This window comes from Corvus hawaiiensis, chromosome 3 (assembly GCF_020740725.1).
Source record: "Corvus hawaiiensis isolate bCorHaw1 chromosome 3, bCorHaw1.pri.cur, whole genome shotgun sequence".
Taxonomy (NCBI): Eukaryota; Metazoa; Chordata; class Aves; order Passeriformes; family Corvidae; genus Corvus; species Corvus hawaiiensis.
This window is the reverse complement of record NC_063215.1, coordinates 5,065,814-5,090,752: the sequence shown is the minus strand read 5'-3', so window position 1 is coordinate 5,090,752 and position 24,939 is coordinate 5,065,814. Positions and strand designations below refer to the sequence as shown.

Below are 24,939 nucleotides of genomic sequence, written 5' to 3'. Positions count from 1 at the left end.
TAACTTTGTGTTTGCAACTTACAAAGTGGATCTGCTGCAGTCCATTAATGCTTTTACAATTAATAAAAACAAGGTCACCAAGGAGAGAAACTAGGAGTTAACTGGTCAGTTTTGGTACAGAAGATATGAATCCCTTGTAAATCCAACTGCCCTCCTGGGACCTTCCCAGTTCAAAGACAAATGTAGACATACTACTGGAGATTCCTGACAGGCTGTAGTTAAATGTATTTAAAATACAGTTATTAAGCATTCTAGGAATGGGAATGAAGGAATTTGAGATGTGGCAGTAAAAACAGGGCAGCACCCCAATAAGGACTGAATTTGGTTTGCTCGTATTTGGGGCATTTAGTTAATTAAGGAACAGACAGACAGGATCCATTCTAGAGACTGATGCTGACCTTGAAACAGGAAAGAAAATAGCTTCAAAAGCATCTTGGCTGAAAAAAGTAACTGTTCCACTGGACTCTAAGGATGCCTCACACTGCTCAAGAACATTTCTTACAGCTCTGTCTGACTAAGCAAACTGATTTCTCCTTCAGCCAAAAAATGTTTTCACACCAATCTGTGGTGCAAGGAAAGATGAAGCAACAGAGCATGATAAGACTGTGAATATCCATTTTCACATCTCAGATGCTCCTTAAGCTCCTTGACCCATGAAACAGCCGAGTGATAGAGAAACCCGGTTACATCCTTGAACTGGTAAGAATATGAATTGTGAACACCAGAATGTATGAACAGCCTCATTTCATAAGAGATTCTTTATATCTGTAGTGTTCCTTGTGAGAAATCAAAACATTATATTTTTATCAGTCTGTATTTGTATTTACAGCTTAAGATGCTGTAAAATGTAATAACAGTATATCTTACAATGTGACATTGCAGCCATTATTTATTTCCACTTCTAAAGAAAAACCCCAGAACTCCAACCTCGCTGACACCACACTCCAGAAAAATTAAAAGGTGAAAATGAACCATGGATTTTTAAGCAAGAATTGACTGTTCAACCCGACCCCCAGTACCTGGCACGTGCTGCTTCCACTGCCAGAGCAAGTAAGTTGCCGTCCCCAGTGGCAGCACACTGTGTGAGAGCAGCCAGACACTGCTGGGCTGCTGCTTGGTCTCTGCTGGCCTTCACCTAAAGTGCAGGAGAGAGACATTCAGGTCAAACAAACCACAAAGTGAAATGGGAAGTGTGGAAGACTGTCTAATTTCAAATATTAATTCTGGATGTGTGGAATTGTCAGTGTCTACTTCATATTTCAATAGGATTGGAAGTCAGAAGGATCTCGGACCTTGAAATGTGTACAAGTCCATAACATAACTCTAAACCAGTTTTATCTACATTTTTATTGATTATGAAAGTGGATGTTGTTTTCTGGTTCTGTAACCCTCAGTAGGCACTTGACAAGAAGCACCCATTAGTAAGTGATTAAGCAATATTACAAGCTTTTAGAGCAAAATATTGCATAGCTGGTTTCTATCTTATTTTTAGAACATGTAAAGCTCTCAATTATTAAAGGTTGGACATATATATTCTAGTTTCTCCACTAACGACCAGAGTGGACTCTCAGAAATTGGAAGGTCAAACTTCTGGCAAGCTGCCTTCACTCAATCTCTGTCTGCAATTACAAGAAGTTTCATTTTCAAGAAGGCTGTTCCCACCTTGTTGATCTTCTCGATCTGCTTGGCACGGACTGCAGAGTTATCAATGGCCAGAACTTCTACTGTCTCCTCTTTCTCTAGCTGGTGCTTGTTCACTCCAACGATTACTTCAGACCCTATTTCCAGTGGAAACACCAGAAACTGAGAACACATTTGCAACTACTGTGAAAAGACACAATGTTAACAGGACAAGAAGATTTTGAGCATTATAAGGCATTGCTTTGCTTTATAACCATATACATTTCAAATACGTAAAATTTGCTCTTGTAGAAAGGATTTAACTCTGTATTTTCCAGATTTTATGATGAGAGATGATTAGATGCATGAACATTCAATTCAGTGAATACTGAACCAGAAAAAAACCAATAAAATATAACAGTATTTATCTTGAAAACTGATTTAGTAATGAGTCCCTAAAATACATTGGCTATTTTTCTCTTTTTAAGCTTACATAAGTGAATCTGAGAGAACCAAGCAAAAGTGCTGGTCTCCTGCATTTACTTTTCTGATTTAGTAGATAAATAAGAAAGTGAAGTTCCTATCTAAAACTACTCCATGCGCATAAAAATTCATTTATCATGTTGGTAAATTATATTTTATGTTTCAGTCAGTACAGACTTATCAACTTTTTTTTATTTGCAGTGCCTGATAACATTAATATACTCTTTGAAGCAACATGAAATAATTTACCTTGGAAGAGAAAACACAGAACTTCACTGATTATTCTTTACTGGTCTTAATTAAGACCTGCTTCAAATTTATTCTCCGTACAAAGAAGTCCATATAACTTCTTTCACGTCTGAGTTATCCCTAGTTTCTGTTCCTGGATTACTACTGGAATGCAGATTACAAAAAGTGGGATAGAGTTTCAAGCACACATGTATAAATATCTCCACAAATACAAATATGAGTATGTATATATATATATAGCAAACAAGGAACTGGATCATCCTCTGATGTGATCTGGCCATTCAGGAAAAACGGGCAGTTCGCCAGAAAACCCAGGAATTTGGCCAGCTACGGTGAGTGTCGCCATCTGGTGGCATTCCTGCTTTTAAAGTCAGGAATCACAGCTTAAAGCTCCTATGAGGAATCAAGCTATTCACTCTTGAAGGCTCCAAACACTCCTTTAAAATGCTCTTTCTACTGCTTTGTCTAATCTAGTCTTGAACTTGTCAAGCACGACTTTTCACACTGGTGCTGTATCTTGTACATGCTGTCTCTTTCCAGAAGCTTTCACTGACATAAAACCATCACCATTTGTTTTATCACTCACAATCTGATACGCCTAAACTAAGAAATAAAAAACCACAATGAGCATGTGTGTAAAAAACCTTTATACTGAAGTATTCTATTGGCAATTTTCCCTTCTTTAACCGCCCTGCTCCTACCAGAGTCAATCCTGGCTTGTCTCCGGGCTGCACATTCTTCAATACGAAGTTTGGGGATCCCCTCAGCAACAGCTTTGGCCATTCCACCCATTTCTTCTATCTCCTCAATAAGCTGAGACATGAAGAGGATTGAGAAAGTGAGTAGTAGCAAGGTTTAAAAATCGAGCTTTGTACCTGTGCTACCACCCAAATTTTTATTAAACCTTTTTTATACAGTTTTGTGCTCTAAACTGAGATTTGTAAAGTTTATTTACAAAGACATCACTGAACCAGAAGTGTAAAATAATTCCTTGATTAGAAGTTACCGATTTATCAAACAGGACATTTCTCAAAACTCCTCTCCCTAAAATTTTCCCAGAGAAGGTTTTGCAATCTGACCTTTAAAGCAGCTTCATAGACATCGTTGGTGAGGCACTCCATGAGGTAAGATCCCCCCCAGGGATCTGCCACTTTGGGAATCCCTGATTCCTCCTGGATTATGATCTGTGTGTTCCGGGCAATGCGAGCACTCTTCACTGTAGGCAGCCCCAGGGCTTCATCAAAGGAATTTGTGTGCAAAGACTGTGTCCCTCCAAACACTGCAGCCATGGCTTCGATGGTGGTGCGGATGACATTGTTGAAGGGATCCTGGAAAGAAAAGTGGAGCTCTGAAGCTCAGTGGTTTTGCCATGGGGCTGAGGCAGGTTAGTCATTATTGCAAAGAAACAAATGCAAAATTCCCCACTGAAGCACTGTAATCAGAACAAAAGCTGAAAAAAACCCAGGCATCAAATCAAACTGATTTATCATTTGTTGAGATCTTAAAAAAGATTAATCCATAAAGAAAGCCAAAATGATCACTGTGTGAGTAAACTGGTCACAATAACAAATCAAAGCCCAATTTATATTTAGTGGTGTTTCAAAGAACTTAGTGAATCCAGATCAGAGAGGATGGAACAGTAGGCCTGATGTCTTCCATCCTCCAAATACTGAATTCTTGGAGCAGTGAACACCACATGTGTCAGACAAATTACTAGTCAAGATGTGTTTTGGAACTAAATGTGTTTTAATATTTTCTTTAATGACAGCATCGCATAAGATAATTATAGAAAACTGATTTGGATAGGTAAGAATGTAAAACATAATTTATTAGTAGATACCTATCTAAAGGCATGTTAAGTGTATTTGCCCTCTGAAACGTATAAGGAGAAAATACTGCACACTGAGAAGCTATATTAAGATAAACCACAATGTTTAGAAAAAAAGAAAGAGTACAATCTAGCCAGAAATATATTTACACTGGACACTGGAAGACAGTTGAATATAGTTTTGGTAATAATAACATTTTTGTACTCACACTGTACTTTTAATTGGAGGACCCACAGAGGCCACTGTTCAGAAAATTCCATTGTTTTCGTTTTACTGTGTTGTTGTAATGTAAGTAAACAATACATTTACTTCAGGAAAAAAAAAAACAAACTAACAAAAAAATCCAAGGCACAGAAGTCAACAATGGTTGCAATCACAACCTAAAAGTAACTCCTATTGCATGGCTTTGGTTGAGGAGCAGGCCTTGGGATCAGAGCTCTGGAACCCAGCTCTGACCTCACCTGGGAGACTGTATGCACTCCAAAGATTTATTTCCTTGCTGTAATGTAACTGAGCAGGAAGAGCAGAGAATGAACCCAGTTTCAAAGGAGCAGATGAGCTGTAAGCATTACTTCCCTCTTCAGCACTGAATGACTCCCTTGGCTGCTCAAGTGAATTCTCAAGCCAGTGATCCTGAGAAAACAATGCCTCAAATGCCTCTGCTTCCTCACTCAGCTGCATTTTGAAAGGGTAACTCACAGGACAAATCCAAGAGAGAGCTTCATCCTCTGAGTCCTGAATTGACATAAAGGTGTTTCCAGTGCCGGTTGTGTGCATTTCAGACTGACAGGCCAGCTGCTGCACCTTTGTGAGTAATACCACCAGCCCCCTTTAAGATGCACACCACAAGAACACCTTTAAGTGAGGAAGTTGATGAGAGTCCAATTTCTAACCTGCTCAGTGAGTGACCAGCCCGAAGTTTGACAATGAGCTCTCAGCAGAAGAGACTTGGGATCCTTGGGCTTAAACATTTTCTCAATCAAGTGAGCCCACAGCCGCCTCCCAGCTCTCAGCTTTGCTATTTCCATATAGAAGTTCATGCCAATTCCCCAGAAGAAGGAGAGCCTGTAATAATATCACATAAACAGCATATAACATTGAATCACTCTAATAACTCTGGATCAGTAATGGAGAAGCCCTACAGCAAGGTCTCTAATTAATGTACTTTCACAGATAATGGGAATGTTCCTATTGCTTGTATGTGCAAAAATACTGAATTTGATAGTAAACTCTATAAATATTTTACCAAAAGTGAGTTTTATCCTTGCAAATTCCTTGAGCTCACCTTGGTGCAAATTCATCAATAGTGAGGCCAGCTTTAAGCCCAGTTCTGCAGTACTCCAAGCCATCTGCTATGGTATAAGCTAATTCCAGGATGGTGTCAGCTCCTGCCTCTTGCATGTGGTACCCACTGATGGAAATGGAATTAAATTTTGGCATATACTAGAACAACAAAAAAAAGAAAGATAAAACAGGGTATAACAGCAGAGGGGGGGATCGAATACTTGTTCTATCAACATTCACACAGAATCACAGAATGGTTTGGGTTGGAAGGGAATTAAAGGTCATCTAGTGCCAGCCCCCTGCCACGGGCAGGGACATCTTCCACTATCCCAGGTTGCTCAGAGACCCATCCAACCTGGCCTTGGACACTTCCAGGGATGGGGCAGCCACAGCTTCTCTGGGCAGCCTGTGCCCCTGGCACACCACCCTCACAGGGAAGAATTTCTTCTTAACATCTAATCTGAATCTCTCCTCTTTCAGTTTAAAAATGTTCCCCCTTGTCCTGTCACTATCTGCTGGTGTAAAAAGTTGCTCTCAATCTATTTTATAAACCCTCCTTAGGTACTGAAAAGCTGCCATGAAGTCACCCTGGAGCCTTCTCTCCTCCAGGCTGAACACCCCCAGCTCTCTCAGCCTGTCTCCAGGGCAGGGTGCTCCAGCCCATTTTTTTTAATTCCTTGTTGACTGCAAATAGAACCTATCTCTACAAAGTGGTGTTTACAGATCTGGTCTGACTTGAACTTCAAATTTATATTGTAAGTGATGTTGGATCTTAACTTCTCCTGCTGGCCGTTTCCACAACCACATTAATGTTCACTATGACAGCTCTTCCCATCTTTCCCTTGCTCTCCAAAGTGGCTCATAAGCAGTTAACCTAATAATAGAAGTAATATATTTAAACCATGAATACCTTTGAGGTGTACTGGAAGATGTCAGCAATGATCCGCATGGATGGTTCGGGGGGGAAAATGTAGGTATTTCTGACCATGAACTCCTTCAGGATGTCATTTTGGATTGTCCCTGTCAGCTTGGCCTGAGGCACTCCCTGCTCTTCCCCAGTCACAATGAATGTAGCCAGCACAGGAATGACTGCCCCGTTCATTGTCATGGAAACGGACATCTTCTCCAAAGGAATTCCATCAAAAAGGATTTTGGTGTCTTCCACTGTGTCGATGGCAACTCCAGCCATTCCAACATCTCCGCGAACTCGGGGATTGTCTGAATCATAACCACGGTGGGTGGCTAAATCAAAAGCAACAGATAATCCCTGCTGGCCAGCTACATGAAAAAGAAAGAAAAAACCCCCAAAAAACAACAAAGAGAGATAATTAGAAGTGTTGAACAGACTTGCATTAGGATGGGATCTAAATTTATTAACTCTATTTTACATGATTACATCAGTCATGGATGGCAAACTAACATATGATATTAAACACTTGTTCCCTCCCCAAACCTGTCCAAGCTCTAGTAGTCTTAAATTTTACATGAAAAAACTTTTAATTAAGAAAAAAAAGTACTCCTTACTGCGCTTAAAAAATTGCTGAATAGCAGGTCACCTAAGTTATAAATGTGTGTAGACAGGAAGTATAAGAGCTTATACACAGAAACTCAGCTTAGCTTAGCTGGGAGCAGAAGTGTCATAAACTGCCACGTTATCTCCTCTTTATCACAAACTAAACACACACAGACTGTTCCCGGGCTCTACTGACACACATTGTTATTTGTAAATCCGCAGTAAGAGAAAATTATTCATATAAAGCAGGGAACAGAACAGCCAGAGCTCTTGTTGCTGCAACCTGAAAGCAGAACCCAAAACTCTGCTGTTCCAAGGCATTCACCCTCTGACCAGTGACTGAGCTGTGCTACCAGCTAACTCAAGTTACCACTTCTGCTTCAGCTCCATGATCTCAGCTGCTTGAACCCTGGGATGGAGCCAAATTATGTCTATGTGTTAAGGTGCAATAACTAAAACCAGCATTTAATACATTCATTTTCCATAGCAAAATGAAGCAAAGGCACTTCCAGAAATGGTCTGATTTCCCAGTAATAAAGAAACACGGTGCCACTGGGAAGATCTTATCAGAAACCCAAACTCACAAGGCAGAATAATCCCACTTGTCATGTAACTGACTGAATTCATGCTCCCCATTGCTTCACACAGCAGTGTTGTTTCCCAGACCAGCTGCCCTACCTTTGATGTTGTCCTTGTAGAACTTGTTGCTCTCCTCCACTGTACTGAACCCAGCATACTGGCGGATGGTCCACGGCCTGTACGTGTACATGGTGGGGTAGGGCCCTCGAGTGAAAGGCTTCACCCCTGGCAGCTCCTCAGGAAAGTCCTCCGTGTCCCTTTTGGAGTATAAAGGCTTGATGTCGATCCCCTCTGGGGTGTGCCAAATTAAATCCTTTGGGTTCTTGCCTTTCAGCTGCTTCTGAGCCAGAGCAGCCCACTCAGGGTGCAGCGGCTGCCTATGCAGGGAGCACCAGGCCAGGAGCGCGCAGCGGCACGGCCGCAGCCGCAGGACAGCATCGCTGGCCCTCAGCATGGCTCTCCTCGCAGTATGGGGCAAGCTAGACAAAATAAAAACACATATTTTGCATTATCATATGCATCTGACATAGGAGAAGTGAGGATGGAGAGGCCAAGCTAAAGCCAGAGCAATCCCTCAGGAGAAAAACAAAGTGGGTTTAGTCATGCACTGGTTTGACAGACAGCTGTTCCTCGTGCCTTTCAACCAGACAACATATAAGACAGAGTTCAGGAAAAATCCTACATTTTCCTCTAGCCAAGGAAAACATACCCACAACTTATCTACGTCCACATCTGAGATGTGTAACTTATTTCAGTCCCTCAGCATCACCGTCATTAATCAGTCACTGAAAAGCCAGTGTGAGGCATGAAGATGGCATGCCCAGCTACCCTCTCACCTTCACATCTCTCTCATCTAGGAATTCCTTAATGTCAAAGAGGGATGCTTTTCCAGGGATGGGGCAGCTTCAGCTTCTCTGGGCAACCTGTGCCAGTGCCTCACCACCCTCACAGGGAAGAGTTACTTCCCAGTATCCACCATCAAGGAGGCACTCTGCAGGAAGGGCACTGTCAGAGAATTGCTGATATATCATACACTTAGGAAAAGGTGGCTTGGGCTGGATGGAAACTAGAGATGGGCTGAAAAAGAAAGGAGGAAAAAAAAAGTGGTATGTGAGAACACAGGGACAATACAAGCTGCAGAGCTTGTTCCACCATGCATAACTGATATGGGGGTAACCTGAACTTTCCCTGTGAGGTTGGTGAGGCCCTGGCACAGGTTGCCCAGAGAAGCTGTGGATGCCTCATCCTTGGAGGTGTCCAAGGCCAGGTTGGACACGGCTTGGAGCAACCTGGGATAGTGGAAGGTGTCCCTGCCCATGGCAGGGGTTGGAATGAGATGATCTTTAAGGTCCTTTCCAACCCAAACCAGTCTGTGAGTTCAGTAATTCCTAAAAGCTGTAAGCTTCTTTGCTTCTGCTCTCCTTGAACTTCCTTACAAAAACAAAACCTTTACAGCTTGTCTCCAAGGGTCAGTCATCCCCTCACTGCCTTATCCCTTTCACAACTCCCAAGAAACATGCACTTCCCTGTACCTTTATGAGAAATCCTTCATAAAACTGGAAAGCACCTGTATCACTGCAGCAACACCCTCCAAACACATGCTTTAATAATATATATGCTAAGTGTGGGATGCCTATAACCTGATGAGCGCAGAGGAGCACCTGAAGAGCGCTCATTCCCTGCGGGGATGTGATGCTGCAGCCAGGATGGAAGGTAACCTGTGCCCATACCATGCATCAGGTCACAGGATGGGTCAGGTTGGAAGGGACCACAGTGGATCATCTACTCCCACCTCCCTGCTCAAGCAGGGCCATCCCAGAGCACAGGGAACGGGACTGTGTCCAGACAGTTCTGGAATATCTCCAGTGAGGGAGACTCCACAGCCTCTCTGGGCAATCTGTTCAGGGCTCAGTCACTGCCCAGGACAGAAGTTCTGCCTCATGTCCAGGTGGAACTTGCTGGGCATCAGTCCCTGCCTGTTCCTCTGGTGCCATTGCTGGGCCCCATGGAGCAGAGCCTGGGCCCTGCCCTGAGCCCTCCCTGCAGACAGGAACAGACAGGGATGAGGGCCCCTCTCAGCTGTGTCTCCTCTCGAGGCTGAACAGCCCCAGCTCCCTCAGCCTTTCCTTGTCAGGGAGATGCTCCAGTCCCTCCATCATCTTTGTCACCCTGTCCTGGACACGCTCCAGGAACCCCACGTCTCTCTTGTCCTGAGGAGCCCAGAACTGCACACGGCACTCCAGATGGGCCTCAAGCAGGGTTGAGGGGCAGGATCACGTTCCTGCTGGCAATGCTCTTCCTAACGCACCGTGGGATTATTCCTCCCCCGGTGCTGGACGCTGCATTTACCCTTGCTCAGTTTCAGACAATTCTTCTCTGCCCATCTCCCAGCCCCGCACCACGAGGGAACCCCAGAGCCGCGCTGTCAGCCCCTATCCGCACCTCTCCCTCCTCAGCAGCCACAGCCGCACAGGAACGCTCCCCTCTCCGTCCCGGTGCAGCGCCCGCCGCCGCCGCCCGCCCACAACACGCCCCTCCGGCGGCCAATAGGGACGGGGGGCCGGGACGAGAGCTGCGATAGGGGATTAGGACAAGGACAGGGGCAGGGCTTGGGGCTCCGGACATGGACAGGGACATGGGAAGGGATCCGGAACAGGACAGGGATGGGATCCGCCCCGTTACCTGCCACCGGACCCTCCGTCAGCGCGCAGCCCCGCGCACGCGCGGTGGGCGGGAGCGGCGTTGCGCGTGCGCCGCGGGGAGCGCGGGTTTGTTTTGTAACGTCCCAGCGGGCTGAGGCGGGAGCGGCGGCAGCGCTGAGGAGGGGGAGGCAGCGCCGGGGAGGTGAGGCTTGGGGCGGGATGATCTGGGAGGAGAGGAAGGGTTTTGTGGAGGTGTTATCCGCGATGCTATCCGGCAGCACCGGGGGAGCGGGCATTTAGGGATGTGAGGGAGTATGGGTGGGAAGGACTACAACTCCCAACGTGCACTGCGATGGAAGGGTAAGTGTCCTAGGTGGTGGCGAGGAGCGATGCATGCCGGGAGTTGTAGTGCATGCCTTATTTGCAGTGGGCTGCGAAAGCTATCCCACAATATCGGTAGTTACGGAGGAGGGGAGAGGCATGGTTTAGGACTTATTTAGCTTGTGTGGAGCTTATTTGGCGTATATTTACCTGGTATATGGTTTATTTACCTGTTATAAGCCTCACTTACCCGCCCGGGGCTTATTTGTCTGGTGTCAATTTCGGCAGTCTCCTGGTGAGAAGTAACAGGACCTGAGTGAGGGGGAAAAAGTGGCCTGAAGGGGTGAGGGAAAAGCTGAATAAGTTTGAGTCGTGGTGCTTTAGAGACGAGAAGGGTGGCAGGATTTCTAGCTACTCCCTTCTGTGTGACTGCTTTTTCCTCTGTCTCTATAGTAAGTAAGAAAAGAAGCTATAGGTTCAAACTGTAGCAGGGACCACTGTGCTTAGGTGCTAAGGTAAAAAGTTCTGGTAATTGGATGACTGCTCTGAACATTAGGAAGATAAATCATAGAATCATAGAATGGTTTGGGTTGGAAGACATGTTAAAGATCTTTTATTTCCAACCCTCTGCCATGGGCAGAGATACCTTCCAAATGGGGATGTTTTTTTAGTGGTCCTACATTTAGGTAAATTTACAGGATATAGGCTCTAGGTTAGAAAATATGCAAACATTTCATCTCATTTAGGCTCATTTGGGGCTTATTGGGTTGAGTCCAATTTCCATCATTTTGCTTTTTAAAGTATGGTTTGTACTGTATGGGTTCTAATTGCTGGATTTTAATTTTGTCTTTGTTTCCTCCTGTTCCTGTTGGTTTACAGATAATGAAACCCCGCCACACATCTTCCAATAAAATGGGGAAATCAACTGGTGGGAGATCATCAAAAAGTCCTTTTAAATCACAAAATCAACAAGGGCCTTTCAGCAAACAAAAGGGAGCAAATGAACAAGGAAGAAAACAAGGTCAAAAAAGACAGGTATTCATTATTTTGGATCAAACAAAGTAGAAAAGTAACCAAAGTGGGGGGGAGGGGGAAAGAGGTTTTTTTTTTCCCCATTTTTTAATTGGAATTTTTAGAGAATAATTCATTAACTAGCGTAGTCCTCTCGAGGAAATGCCCAGTGTGAAGAGCTCTTTTGAGCAGCCTTTTTTGTGGCCAAAGACTTCTGTCAGGCACTGACTTAGTGTGTTCATAGAAGAAGATGAATGCACAGCAGAGGATGTCTCAAAATTGCCACGTTTGCTGTAAATTTTTCTCTTCAGCAGGTCCCTCAGATAGCCAGAAGGGAAGTTAAGGAACTGAAGGACAATTCCCCTGCAGGTAGGGTCCTCTTCTTCCCTGTTAAATCTGAACTGTTACACCTTTGACTCCAGTCTGACTGAACTGAGTCACAAAGCTGTCTATCCAGGTTTGACAAGTCATACCTTTCCCTTTTTTCCTTTGTGGTAACAGGAGAAAATGGTTCTTCAAAAAAGGTGAAGCTGTCCAGTGCTACAATAGGATCTTGGCAGCCTCTCTCAGAGAACAGCAGGCTTTTCCTGGAAAATGTAGTGGATTCAGTAGTACTGTAAGTGCCGAATATCCTGGTGGTTCTTCTTTGTTTCCATGAGGAATAAAATAAAAATCATAGTATTAATTGAAGTCAATTTGTCTTTTGATGTGTTCTCTGTGGTTGCTGGCTTTGTGATGGAAATTCTGCCTTTATTTTCTTTCCAGATCTGTTTTGTCCCAACAGAGGGAGAGAAAAGATGATGTTCAGAAGCACCTCAATGTACTGAAAGAAAGGTAAGAAATTATAAATTAAAAAAAAGCGGGAGAGAAGAGATTTCTTCTACCCAGTTGTTTTGTACTTTGAGGGCAAGCTGAAACTCTCACTCTGACATAAAGCTATATATCGTGTTTCATAAAAGCATTTCCTGGTTTTACTAAAATGGTCATTATTTGGAAGCAGTTAAAAATCCTCCTTTTAGAACGTAATTTGAAAAGCAGAAGGGTCAGAACTGGGAAAATATTGATTAATGTCAGTTTATAGTCAGGGAGTGTAGAGGCCAATGGAATATAAACCACACAAGGTCAGTGCAATAGCGAACATGAGAATATTGGGATTTCTTGTTCCTGGTTCCTTCCTTCAACACCTACTCCATGTGATTTTGGAAAACAATTCAAGACAGTTTTTATTCCTCTCTTCATCCTTTTACTTCATTAACAGCCAATGAACTTAAAACTAAAGTGATTGGTTTTTCCCCAGAATTTTCTTTTTGCTTTGCAAAGAGCTCCAAACAAGTCATGCTTTCCTTTTCCTGTAATTAAAGGGTGCTGAGAAGTTTCAAGACTTTAAAAGTCCCTCCAGGGAAGCTGGGCAACCTGAAGAACATCCTGAGCCTTCAAATGGCAGAGAAACAAATGCTTGAGACAAATGAGGAGTCTTTGGTACAGTTGCAGGTATGAAAAGCAAAGAAGGGAAGAAATTACCTTACCAGACTGCTGGCTGTGCCTGTGCTGTTGTGGAGGAGTGTCCAGTGTTCACTGTCCTCCACCATTGCTGTAAAGCTGTGTCTCTTGTTGGATGTTTTTCAGTGACTCAATGGTTCTGTGGGAAAGACTCACCATCTCTACAGTAAATTTTGTTCCGGTTTTGTGTCTGTTTTGTTTTAGGAAGAAATAACTGATGCGGAGCGGTCAGCGGATCGCATTGAGGAAAGTGTACAGCAGCTGCAGTACAAAATCCAGGTGCTCAAGAACCAGTTAGAGGAAGACGAAAAAGAGGCCAGGAAGGTATTTCTCATAAATAGTTGTGTACTCCTATAACCTAGAGGAATGGGCTGACTTCCAGAGCTGTCTCAAACAAACTGTTTCTCAGGCAGTGTCATTTAAGGAAGGCCTCATTTGCCTTTGTGAATGGATCAGGATCTTTCCAACTTTAGTTGCAGAATTAAGAAATTTTGTTTCAGAAGTGGGATAATAACAGACAGCTTATTTTCTTACTTGTGTGCCTGATATTTGGATTTTTGGATTGCTTTTTCTTTCTCTTTTTCCCTTTCTAGGTATTCCAGGAAAATGGTAGTGGAGCACTCCACCTCCCAGAACTCCCGAAGCGCAGTTTTCAGGCACCTACTTTGCAGGTGAGTGTGTAATATATATTTATAGTTTCAGAGACACTTAGGTTATGAGGAGGAAGGCAACAGAATGTGCTTCTATCCCTTAACCTCTGCCAGAGGAGGCAGTTCTGAAAATTCAGAAAATTTGATTTGAATAGGTTGGTTTTTTTTGTTGGTTTTTTTTTTTTTTTGTTAAGAACTATCTGCTTATGTTTTTAAGAACTATCTGCTTATGTTTTAAAACCAGGACAAAACCCTAAAAACCCTCCTTATGCCTGGAGGTGTTCAAGGCCAGGTTGGATGGGGCTCTGAGAAACCTGGTCTAGTGGAACCTTGTGGAAGGTGTCCCTGCCCATGGCAGGGGGTTGGAACAAGATGAGCTTTAAGGTCCCTTCCAACCCAAACCATTCTGTGATCTTATGATTTAAAACATTACATGTCTTTTCCTAGAAACCCTGCAGCCCTGTGTTCCCTGTGGGAACTTGTAATTTCTGAAATATATCTATAACTGCTGGAGGGAAGACTCCTTCTGCGACTTCGGATCTTTTTTGATTTAGCTGTAGCTGGGCTGCATGAAGGTGAAATTCCTATTGCACTCGACAAAAGCTGTTTTTTCATTTGTTATCTATCATTCTTTCCTTCTTTAGGAGGAAATTTTGAAGGTAAAGAACCAGAAGGGCCTTTTGAAGGATATGAATGCTATTCAGCAGTCAGCTGACTTGAAGAACTTGTTAAACCTCATTGAAAAGACCTATGAGAAGGTAGATTTGCTTTGAGAAGTTCAAATATGTGGAGTCTCCATGCTTAGCTTGGAAACTGCTTTCTTCCTAATGGCCTTCCTGTTGCAACTGCTGAATTTCTGTTAAACCATTTTCTATTAATAGTGGCATGTAAATCTGTAGATATATTCTGGGACTCAAGTAATTTAAGTCATCTGTCAAGGTTTTTGGTGGGGTTTTCTGACTTGGGATGACTTCTAATGGTGATATATCCTCCCTTAGGAGAAGGGAAGGAAATGGATTCTGGGTTGAGTGTTTTTACAGATAAGGGAACTATTCCATTGTATTTGCCCTTCTATATCTATATCTGTAAATCAATGAAGTGTGTTTTACCAAACTAGCTTTTCTTTGGGACTCTAATCTTTAAACCTGAAACAGGTAGTAAAAATAAGCTTATCTAATACTCAGTTGTAAATTCCCTGTTGAACTTTCTTACTATTTTTTAATAAAAAATCCTCAATGGCAGGAAATGAAATAATTTTTATGAAATGTACAAAATTGTTTTTACATCTTCATTACTTAATAAAAAAACCCAACATTAAACAACATAAAGTACTTTTTCAGGTCAAATTACCTGCTGGAAGCCAGCAGTGCTCTTTACACTGACTTGCCACATAAACTGTTGTTCTTCTGTTTACAAGTTGCTGGTACTCTTAATGAGGCAAGAGCTAATTATTTCTGTTCTCCTATAAGGGATTGAAAGCCTCTCTGTAGTTAGAATGATGGAATATCTCAAGTTGGAAGGAACCCGTAAGGATCTCTGAGTCCCAGCTCTCTCTGCTCCTCGCAGGATTACCTAAACCATACAGGATGAGGAAAACCAGATTAAGTACTTGCTTTATCCTGAATCACATGGAAAGGAATATATTTAGAAATATTTCTCAAATTTGTGATCACTTGGAAAAGGGAGCATTTACTGATACAACCATTATTCCAAAATCATTTAAGCCAGAACATGGGTTAAAGATCTTCCTGCATGCCAGGAAAAGGTTAAGTAAAGATATACTCCTTTGCTTTCATTAAGGGTGATTTACTGTGTGGGTTTTGAACTTCTTGAACCACAGAGAGACGTTTTTCTTTTTAAAAATCTTTTATTTTGGAAAGAAAGTGTGGAGAAGGGCAGTGGGTAGGAGTCAGATACAGCTTCCACACAAGGAAGTTGAAACAGCAGTAACTGAAGAATGAGCTTCTGCACTACAGGGCTGGAGAGTTACAGAGGCACACCATAATTAATTACATTTTCTTCCCTCAACACTGGGTGATTTATGGTAGGCTGGCTGCGGGGGTTGTTACTTTGGGGCTGTCATGCACACATAACCAGGGCAACGTGAGCCAGGGAACATAAATCCAGACATTTAGGAGGTGGCCTTAGCTTGTCTTGATGGTGGATACTCTTGGACAGAGTTGTAGAATTAGATTGTTGGTTTTGATGAGGTTTGAGGCCTCTTCCAGAAGGTTCACTGTTGATCAGTGTATGTGGAGCTGTGGCTGTGTATGATTTGACCTGGGAGCACCTGGAACTTCAATTTCACAAACCTTGGCTTTAAGTAGGTATGTGTGTATGCTTTATTTACTGAATTTATCCATTTAAAGAATACCCAGGAAAATCTTAATGAACCTCTGGACTCAGGTCAACTTGGCTTAGGGTTTTACCTCAGAAGTGATCTACAGCAAGTACAGAACTCTGATTTCTTTGCGTATGGAAATGGAAGGAGTCAGGAGAAGAGCCAAGGGAAGAAGCTGCACTGGAGCCATTGGGGAATATCAGGATATCCAGAGCAGCTTTAACCCCATCTGACGGCCAAGGTCAAACAGCTGTTCTGTTCTGACAGCCTGAAGCTCTGAACATCCCACATTTATCTCCTAGTACAACCTAAGCACAGCTTCGTGGTCCAAATGTCCTTTGGGAAAAACCTGGACAGCATTTTTTGGGATATGTTTTCAACAAACACTCATTGCCAAGTGAAAATGGCAGCAAGAATAAGAAAGCTGAGGGTCTGTTATTTAGCCAAGATTAGGTGATCTAAGAGATTAATCCATGAGCCATCAATTAGTTCACACTTCTGGTCCATTTCTGCCCTCCCCAATAAATAAAAAAACAACAACACTTTGAAGTACTGAAAACCTTCATTGAAATACGGATTATTTTGGTGAAAGAATTAAGAAGACAGATCTAATCGAAAAGTAAATTAAAGATTTTTCAAACACAGTGGATGCTGATTGGAGCTCTAGGAACGTGCTGTGGCACATATTTCATAGGGTTTGGGGATGATATTAAATGAAATGGCAGGGCTGAGGTCCAGGTCTGAGTTGGAAACTCCAGGTGGAGGGTGGAAGTTGAACCTCTGCAGGAGACTGGTGAAGAAGAGGAAGAGCTCCATTTTGGCAAGAGTCTCTCCAGCACAGATCCTCCGCCCTGGAAGGAAATGCAGAACGACCACAAGAAAACCAGTGAGAGCTGCTTCTTCAGTATTGGAAGAAAAATACCCTTTTATCAGCTCTTACTCTGAAAAAGGTCCATGGGAATCCAGAACCTTTGAATGCCATATCCTAGGTATGAATAAATAACACAGTAGATTTTTTAAAAGTCTGTTGGGTACAAGTTATCATAAAGAGAGGAATTTTGATCTTTAGAGGCATCATACCAAAGGCAGCTGGAGATGGTTTTTTCTTTTCCTTTGTCTAAATGCTTGCATTTGGAGATAAATGTATGCAAATGTATTCTGAATTCCTTAACTCCAGTATTCAATAAAATCTGAATTTTTTCTTCATATTTTTGCTCTACTTGGCTCAATTTTTGCATCCTAGACCAGCTGGTTTAGTCTAGACTTTGGGTCTATGTGTCTACTCATAGGCAATTTTTTATATAAAAATTTGTCAGCAAATTCCTTGAAGACTCACAAATGCTGGCTGGAGTGGGACTGAGAAGGAAGGTGGGGGAGATATTCTATGGATATTCAAAAGTGCTGTAAATATAAATACTTCTCAGTTTTGTCAAATCTAGCAGCTTGTAAACTGCCTTATGCATAGCATGAGGATTCAAGGCCAGAACTAACAAAAACCTGAACTAAAATTTTGTTTAAACTCCCCTGTGTGACAGAAAGTGGGAAATGAAGAGCTGTTGCATGGCTGTTATACAAAATGAGCCCTCCAGGGAAAGCCCAGACCTGACACTCCTTGGATGCGTTTTCAGCTGGGACATCTAGACTTAAATCTGGAAAAGAAGGCCTGGGAACTGGAAGTATCATACATTCTTCAACAAAAAAACACCCTGCAAAAAAACCCCCTAAAACAAACAAACCCCCCCCAAAATTACTGTGTACTGGATGCTGAGTATGACAAGAAAAAATCTGATTCAAATATCATGCAGAATTGAAAATATACAAATAGGATCAATAAAAAAAATGGAGAGTGTTGCGGATATGATAAAGAAGTTAGCCAGAGAGTGATGTATGAGAACTTAAAAAGAGCAATTACAGAGCTTGCAGAGCAGGAAAAATGCCAGAGAAGGAGCAGGGTTGGAATCTGCCATGCTTTGGCAAATGGTGCAGGTGTGTAAACTCAGGTAAGGCCACACTCTGGGGAAGCCTCAAAGGGCAACCCCCTTCTGTCTCTTGATTTTACACAGAATTTATATGATTTTACACAGGGTTTATATGACAACTCCTCCTTGTTGTTACACTTTATGAAATCTTGACCCAGCTGACATTATTTGTGACTTTTTAAAAGGGGCATGGAAAAATGAAGCAGGAAATGCAGAGCAGCACCTTTTGCTGTGTGTTTTGTGTAAATGTAAAAGAGAAAGCACCTGCTGAAAAAGGCATGAAAGCATCTTTCTTCACAAATTTCCCACTGGCATCAAGGAAGTGCTCAGGGTAGAACATGTCTGGTTTCTCCCACTGCGACTGGTCTTTCAGGACAGAAGTCAGTAAAGGGATGATGTAGGTTCCCTGCGAAATGGGACAGAGGAGTGAATCCCTGGACAAATTCAGAAAGAGGAAATATTAAAAGAAACAATCTTGTAGGCATCTCACCTTGGGAATGAAATAGCCTTTGAGGGTGACATCTGCAGCAGTCTCATGAGGCAAATCCAGGGGCAGGATATTGGCAAACCTCTGAATTTCATGGATGACAGCATCTGTGTATGGCATCTGAGCTCGGTGCTCGTTCCGTGGGGGGTTGGACCCTATCACTTGCTCTATCTCTTCTTGAACCTTTTCTGAAGAAAGAATCAACTCTAAGATAAAAGGATTCATTTGCCCCTGAGACACACTGTGCTTTAGTAATGGAAAGTATAATAGATCTGGAGTTCAAATCATAAATTCTCCAAAAATCTTTTTTTTTTTTTTTCCTTTCAGAAATAATGGGAGGTGAACAGGACTACAGTGTTTGATTGATTCTTTACCAACAAAAAACATAAAGACTTTTTTTCTGCCCTCTCTTCTATCTAAAGATCTTATTCTGCCCAAGAGTTGTCTCAAAACCCCCATTAGACTCTGAACAACCCTGTACCATCATCTGGAATGGAGATGCCAGGCAAAGGGCAATTCTCTGAATCTTCTCAGGTCCCTAAAGCCTCAGTACAACTCATTTAACATCTGCACAGGCCTTTGGTTTATCAGCAGTTTCTGATGGGAACCTGGGACAATTTCATTGACCAACACAGGACAGCTCTTTTCTTATTAATTAATGAGATTTGCCTGAGCAAAGGGCCTGGCCTGTATCAACTCTGTGTTGTGCTCCTGGCTGACCAGTGTGACCCTCACTGGGTCTGAACCACAGGGCACAGAGACAGTAATTGGCTGGAAATCTCAGGTTTTTGTAACTTGGCCTATTAACAGGTATGTTGATCCTCCAGGTTCCTGTTTGGTCCCTAATGCCCTAACAGTATCTACCATAAAACCACTTACTCTGGATTTCAGGGTACTTCAGCATCAGCAGCAAGCCCCAGTTTAGTGTGGTGGAAATTGTCTCAAGACCAGCAGTAAACAAATTGCTCACCAAGCTTAGCAAGTTGTCATTATGGAAATACCCACTGATAGTGGATTTCTGAAAAAAAGTGTTTGATATAAAAGGATGAAAACTTAAAGCTTTCCATGTGAAAATGAAATTTAAGTAGATAAACATTTGCTAAGAAATAAATCCTATATTTTAAAAAAGTGTGAAAGACAAGGAAAAGCTGTGGGCTTGTGCCTGGAGAAGAGTGCTGACATCTCTCTGTATTTACTGCGGCCAGCTGCAAAAAGAGCTGCTTTCCCCATGGGGAAGGTCACCCAGACATATCAGAGACCCCAAATAAGAGTCCCAATAAAGCCCAGGTAGTGATTTTGTTCTGTAATGCATTATGTTTTCAAAAGAGCCAGAAGGGCTTGGACAACAGAGAGAGAAGATAAAAAGCCTTGGTAAATATATTGATATAGTCTGAAGAAAATAAATAAGGATAAATGTTTGCTGATTAAAAGAGGTTGGAACTTCAACAGCATGAAGTATCTGTTCAACTCTGCCAATTTGTTATATGTGTTTTCTCAAAGACAGCTTCCCTAAAGAAATTTAGCTGTAACTGTAAGAACTGAAAGGTAATTGTAAATGTCTTCATAGAGCCATAAAATTTGGAATCAACAAGAAAAGATTCAGTTACCTCCTGCTGTTTAACCAGGAAAGCATCAATTAAACTTCTTTGGTCATTTTTGTCCAGGTTTTTGAGATGTTCTACAAAAGTAACTCGTACATAAGCCTGGAATTCATCTCTGTTTCGGAGGAGAGGCTTGTTAGCCCTTAGGAAGAATCCAAGGTATGGGAAGATATTGTACATCTACAAGAGTGGAAGTTATGAGAGAGAATTTATCAGCCAGAGCTCTGAAAATACTACAGAAACAAATTAGCAACATTTGGTCTATTTTGCAGATACAAAGTCAAAAACTTAAGATTCATATTTTGTTCTATAGAACATGAAAAAGTGACTGGATGAATTCATGGTAGAAAATTCATCAAGGACCACTGAATAGATTTAAAACCCCCACCCCAAATTACTATTTTTCAGGAGTAGTGTAGGTGTCAGGTTCAAACAGCTTCAAGTTGCCACCAGGGAGATGGAAATGTTGGCCAGCAACTTTTATGATTGTTTTAGTCAGCTCTTCCACTAACATTTTTTCTTTTTTTTTTCAAAGCCTAGAGGAACATAATCCAATGTGTGACAGCATTGCGTACAAGTATCAGAAGGTATTTTTTACTCATTATCACTCTTCAAACTATATCATAAATATGTTTTTGAGAGACTGGGGGTTTGATTGTTGACTTCATGATTCCCAGACTGTCTCTCAAGCTTTTTTTGTCCAAGAAAGTGCTTTGTCAACCTATTATCCCTCGAAGTCTCAGATTTTCCTATTTAATAAAAGAAACTGACTACCAGTATTGCTCTTTTCCTGTGGCATCCAGTGGAGCAGCAACATAAACAAGTGAATCATTACCGTAACCAAAGGTTTCCCAGCAAGCCTCATGCTTTCATTGGTCAGATGTAGAAGTCTCACAAATCTGCAGTCTTTATAGTCAAATCGTTTTCCAAGCAACATTGCCACAATTATATTAGCAACTGCTGCATTAATTATTTTGCTGGCATCGAAGGGCTTTCCTAGACAAAGAACAAGAGAATATATTACATTGTGGCAAGAGGTGTAATTTGTAAATGTAAATTTAATATTAAATATTGATTTTTTTTGTTATGATTGACTGCTGTTATTATTTTCCAATGTTAGAATACCATACCAAGACACAGAAATGCCAGAGGAGCCAAATTCGTCAAAATGAAGTAAATTTTGTAAAAAGGTCGGAACTTGAGAAGGCTCAAAAAACCTCTGCGTATTTGGACAAAACCTTAAAGGTAGTGAGGCCCTGGCACAGGTTGCCCAGAGAAGCTGTGGCTGCCCCATCCCAGGAAATGTCCAAGGCCAGGTTGGACAGGGCTTGGAGCATCCTGGTCTAAGGGACGGTGTCCCTGGCCATGGGAAGGGGTTGGAATGAGAAGTTCTTTAAGGTCTCTTCCAACCCAAACCATTCTGTGATTCTACAGGCTTGAAGAAGGAATAATCCACCCACCTTCCTGTGAGGCGATGGTGTCTGCCAGGTGCCCATACTCCTCTACGATTCGATCCTCAATGACCTTTTTGCCCATCCCAAAGTCTCGTAAGGTTGTGAGGGTAAATCTTCTCATCACCTTCCAGTTTTCACCATGAGCAAAAATAACCCCTGAGACCAAGAGAACATTTCAGGGTGGCAGAAGATTTTAAATAATTTTGTAGGCATAGAATGGAGCTGTTTAGTAGCAGTCACTATTAAAACAAGTTAAATTGCATCTGGATGAGGAAAAACACCACTGTGCCTTAAGTACTTTTAATCCTCAAAAATAGGGTTATTACACAAGCAAAGGATAACCTATCTAAGATTTATTTAATCAAATCTTAAGAAGAATATATGTCCTAAAAGACACTTGTCACTGAAAGAAAGTGGGCATTGGAAATTCAAGTTTGGACCGCTGGTCACCATAGCTTGAAAGTGGAATTGAACAGAGATCTCTGATGACTGCAGGAAGAACTTAAGTAGGCACAAATGTCTTTAAAATTTATATGAAGTCTTAAAACCTCCACTATCACCTTTTTTTTACTGAAATTGTTATACCATTTAACAGATGACTTCAGCTATGGGGTTTTTTTTTCAAATAAAAAACTACAATGAAAAGTAAGCTTCTATGCAATAATATGATCAAAAGATACAGCTGTTAACATTTTTCACAGAATTATTCCTGAATTTGTCCAAGGATCTTTAGAGATATAAATATGAAATTCTCATGCTAAATTAGAATGAGGTTTGGGTCTGAAATCCTTATTTTGAAACCCAGCTCAGTAGACAGTATTTCCCTTTTAAAAATAAATCCCCAGTTCTCTATGTGTTACATGCTATCTGTTGCCACATTCTGAATTTAAAAGCACTATTCACCACTTGAAATGATGAACAACAGTAGAATGATAATTTCAGAAAGGGTGGTTCTATGGATAAGCCAAAAAACCGCAAGTCCAGAGCCATATCATGAGACCTAGAAATGCTTCTCTGGCATGGATGCCCTGTTGTACATCCTGGAAGTGTGTCACTATCCATTATCTGTTCCTGTGGTTATTCTTAGAGTTATGGTTGTCTTGTTGCCACTGTCAGTAGTTTCAAAGTTGAATAAATGTGCTGAAATCAATGAAATGACTCCCTATTTCCAATGCTTTTTGTGATCTCTGATCCAAAGTATTGTCCCAGCTCCTGCTTTGTCTACAGGAAAAAAACTGAGTAGGTCAAGCTGATAAGGAAAAATAAGACCAACTTACCGTTTCCCTTGGTCAAATCTTCAAAGATTGGGACTTTAGGTCTCTCTGCAAATGCATCTGCCTGGTTTACAAGAGCTTCCTTCACTGTCTCATACCCAGAAATCACTACAATTTTCCTGTGTCCCATCTGAACACTGAAGACTGGACCGTATTTTTTGGACAGCTATTAGGAGAAGAGAATAGTGATTTACAACTTTTACAGCTTACAAAGAAATTCATCACCCTTTCCAGTGCTGCTTATTTTCCAGTCCTGCCTCTGGGTTACTAACATATTAGATATTTTCCTGACTACAGGAAAAGACACTTGATTTAAACAATGGTAATGTGCACATTGTGATGGATGACTAAATGGTACAGCTGGGAGAGGAGTCCACTTGTGCTAAACTGAGCAGAAGTGACATCAGCTGAAACACCAAGTCAGCAAAAGATTGCACTGACAGCTCTGTCTTCCCTCAGAAACCCTTGTAAATTCAATTTTTGACTCATGTCTTCACACTTACCTCTATACTATTGTGTTCCTTTTGTTTACAGGCTAAACCTGTTCAAACCTCTGCTATCATTAATGTATAAAAGAAACCCAGTTTGTTTCCGGGCTAGGATTCAGCATTAGGTAAATTCAAACTTTTTATACATGATTACATCCAGCATGAATCTGTCTCAGAGACAATGTGGTACCTTTTTAGCTGGTACAGGTAGATTTATTTTTGTGCAACTCAGTGTTCCTGATTCTCCTGACAACTGGCAGGGGTTTTCCTGACTGCACTTATTTTCTAGTCCGTTTGCAGAGAGAAACAGAAGGCAACTATGTTTAGCATCAAGATGCCAAATGTTCACCAAGTGGTAAGCAAGTACAGCCAGCTGAAATAACAGGAGCAGTGACCCATATCTGAATTATGCTCAAATCAGAGAATCGACCTCCAGCATTAGAGTGGAATCACTGAATTAGAGCAGACATATGTTGGTTCTGTTGGCCTGAAAACAAGTGGAACTTGCTTTTGTCAACGTGATTGGGCTGTGTTGGTAATATTCCAGATATTTCATCTAAGCAATCTTTTGATTTGTGATGCAGCATCCATACAGGTGCAAATGTCCCTTTCAAAATCATCAGCAAGGAGGATGTGTAATTTTAATGTCTAAGCAGAAGAAACACTAAGGAAGGAGCAGGTTCATAGAATTCTTCTGACTCAAAGCACTAGAAGTAAAGAGAAAGATTTATTATTTTGGCAAAGATTGGCTGTGACTAGTAAGAGTATATAGTTATATCTTCAGCTTTTGGGAAGAAAAGAGGAAAGAGAGATGAGAACGTAGATAAATCAGTGCAGGCAAGATGCTTTAGTCACAGCTCCAGGCGCATCAATCAGTGGAAGGCAGGACTTCGACCACCTATCAAAATTGTTCCCTTTTCAGTTGCCTTTTTCTCAGAATTACCGCAAAAATAAGGTGGGCACTTGCTATTAATTTGAGAGTCGTTGAAGGCTGAAACCTAGATGCATTGAGAAAGTATTACAGCAAAAAAACCATGCTGCATTCAACATTTTCTGCTCAAATAACCATCTCCTGTCCCTTGCTAAAGGCTCATCCATGGATAAAATACATCAGGTGCAATAGGAGAAACTCTCTGACATCTTGGACTATGGGGCTCAGTGACAGAACCAATAGAAAAGAAAATGAGTACCTGTAGATAAGTCCTGTAGGGTCTCTTCAAATCAAACAAAATAATATTTCCAATTATAGGTAATGGTCTTGGTCCTGGAGGAAAATTCTGTCCTTGGTTGTTCCAGAAACCTGCTGTTTTCAAAATGGATAGAAAAGCCAGGATCAGCACTAAAACGGTGGAAGTGCTGCTGTTCCACAAACCTGCTGTTTTAAAAATGGATAGAAGAGCCAGGATGAACACAAAACCAATGGAATTGCTGCTCTTCCAGTCCATCTCTATTCAGCCAAGTATTTGCCACAGAAGAGAGAAGAGAAAATGTGGACTCTGGGTCTCTGTCCTCCTGCAAGAATTTCGCTCGAGACACCCTTGTGTTAGTCCATAAACCTCTTTTCTAGTGAAGGGTATGTTTTACTTGCAGTTGGTGACTTGTTCTCTTCCCCTGTCCTTCCTAATGAATCCTCA

General features: G+C 41.7%; 3 protein-coding genes across 7 annotated transcripts in view; 1 reads left to right on the top strand and 2 right to left on the bottom strand.

Annotated features, from left to right (window-relative positions):
- Positions 1-10,233, bottom strand: part of MMUT (methylmalonyl-CoA mutase) — a 17,279-nt gene extending 7,046 nt beyond the window's left edge. Inside the window, 10 exon segments of the mRNA XM_048297131.1 lie at positions 1,020-1,135; positions 1,663-1,778; positions 3,054-3,165; positions 3,432-3,680; positions 5,075-5,246; positions 5,467-5,624; positions 6,376-6,743; positions 7,657-8,036; positions 10,000-10,025; positions 10,027-10,233. Coding sequence (XP_048153088.1) covers positions 1,020-1,135; positions 1,663-1,778; positions 3,054-3,165; positions 3,432-3,680; positions 5,075-5,246; positions 5,467-5,624; positions 6,376-6,743; positions 7,657-8,036; positions 10,000-10,025; positions 10,027-10,194 — 1,865 coding nt within the window. The 5' untranslated portion in view covers positions 10,195-10,233.
- Positions 10,206-17,230, top strand: CENPQ (centromere protein Q). Of its 5 annotated transcripts, none has more exons than XM_048297136.1 (10): positions 10,206-10,401; positions 10,760-10,815; positions 11,400-11,555; positions 11,846-11,900; positions 12,033-12,147; positions 12,297-12,365; positions 12,893-13,022; positions 13,236-13,355; positions 13,625-13,702; positions 14,326-17,230. In XM_048297136.1, exons 1-10 carry the CDS (start codon positions 10,221-10,223, stop codon positions 14,452-14,454), a joined length of 1,089 nt encoding a protein of 362 aa, XP_048153093.1. In that variant the 5' UTR covers positions 10,206-10,220; the 3' UTR covers positions 14,455-17,230. The 5 variants fall into 5 exon arrangements, with proteins under 5 accessions (XP_048153093.1, XP_048153092.1, XP_048153094.1 ...); XM_048297135.1 differs by having other exon boundaries at positions 11,843-11,900; XM_048297137.1 differs by lacking the exon at positions 10,760-10,815 and having other exon boundaries at positions 10,311-10,401; positions 11,843-11,900.
- LOC125322853 (cytochrome P450 2K1-like) lies at positions 16,566-24,939 on the bottom strand. The gene is made up of 9 exons (XM_048297133.1): positions 24,496-24,939; positions 22,821-22,983; positions 21,550-21,699; positions 20,925-21,085; positions 20,096-20,269; positions 19,368-19,506; positions 18,492-18,676; positions 18,266-18,407; positions 16,566-16,873 (listed from the first exon to the last, which is right to left on the bottom strand). The coding sequence occupies exons 1-9, from the start codon at positions 24,748-24,750 to the stop codon at positions 16,686-16,688; spliced, it is 1,557 nt and encodes a 518-aa protein (XP_048153090.1). The 5' UTR covers positions 24,751-24,939; the 3' UTR covers positions 16,566-16,685.

What these genes read in the sequence shown, in the direction of transcription:
- CENPQ (XM_048297135.1), top strand. Translation starts at nt 10,221, where the DNA reads ATGGGATCCGCCCCGTTACCTGCCACCGGACCCTCCGTCAGCGCGCAG. An exon ending in TCAATTTCGGCAGTCTCCTG is followed by an intron (nt 10,816 to 11,399) that starts GTGAGAAGTAAC and finishes GTTGGTTTACAG; the next exon opens with ATAATGAAACCCCGCCACAC. An exon ending in ACGAAAAAGAGGCCAGGAAG is followed by an intron (nt 13,356 to 13,624) that starts GTATTTCTCATA and finishes TTCCCTTTCTAG; the next exon opens with GTATTCCAGGAAAATGGTAG.
- LOC125322853 (XM_048297133.1), bottom strand. Translation starts at nt 24,750, where the DNA reads ATGGACTGGAAGAGCAGCAATTCCATTGGTTTTGTGTTCATCCTGGCT. An exon ending in AGATTTGACCAAGGGAAACG is followed by an intron (nt 21,700 to 22,820) that starts GTAAGTTGGTCT and finishes TCTTGGTCTCAG; the next exon opens with GGGTTATTTTTGCTCATGGT. An exon ending in AAGGCTATTTCATTCCCAAG is followed by an intron (nt 18,408 to 18,491) that starts GTGAGATGCCTA and finishes CCCATTTCGCAG; the next exon opens with GGAACCTACATCATCCCTTT.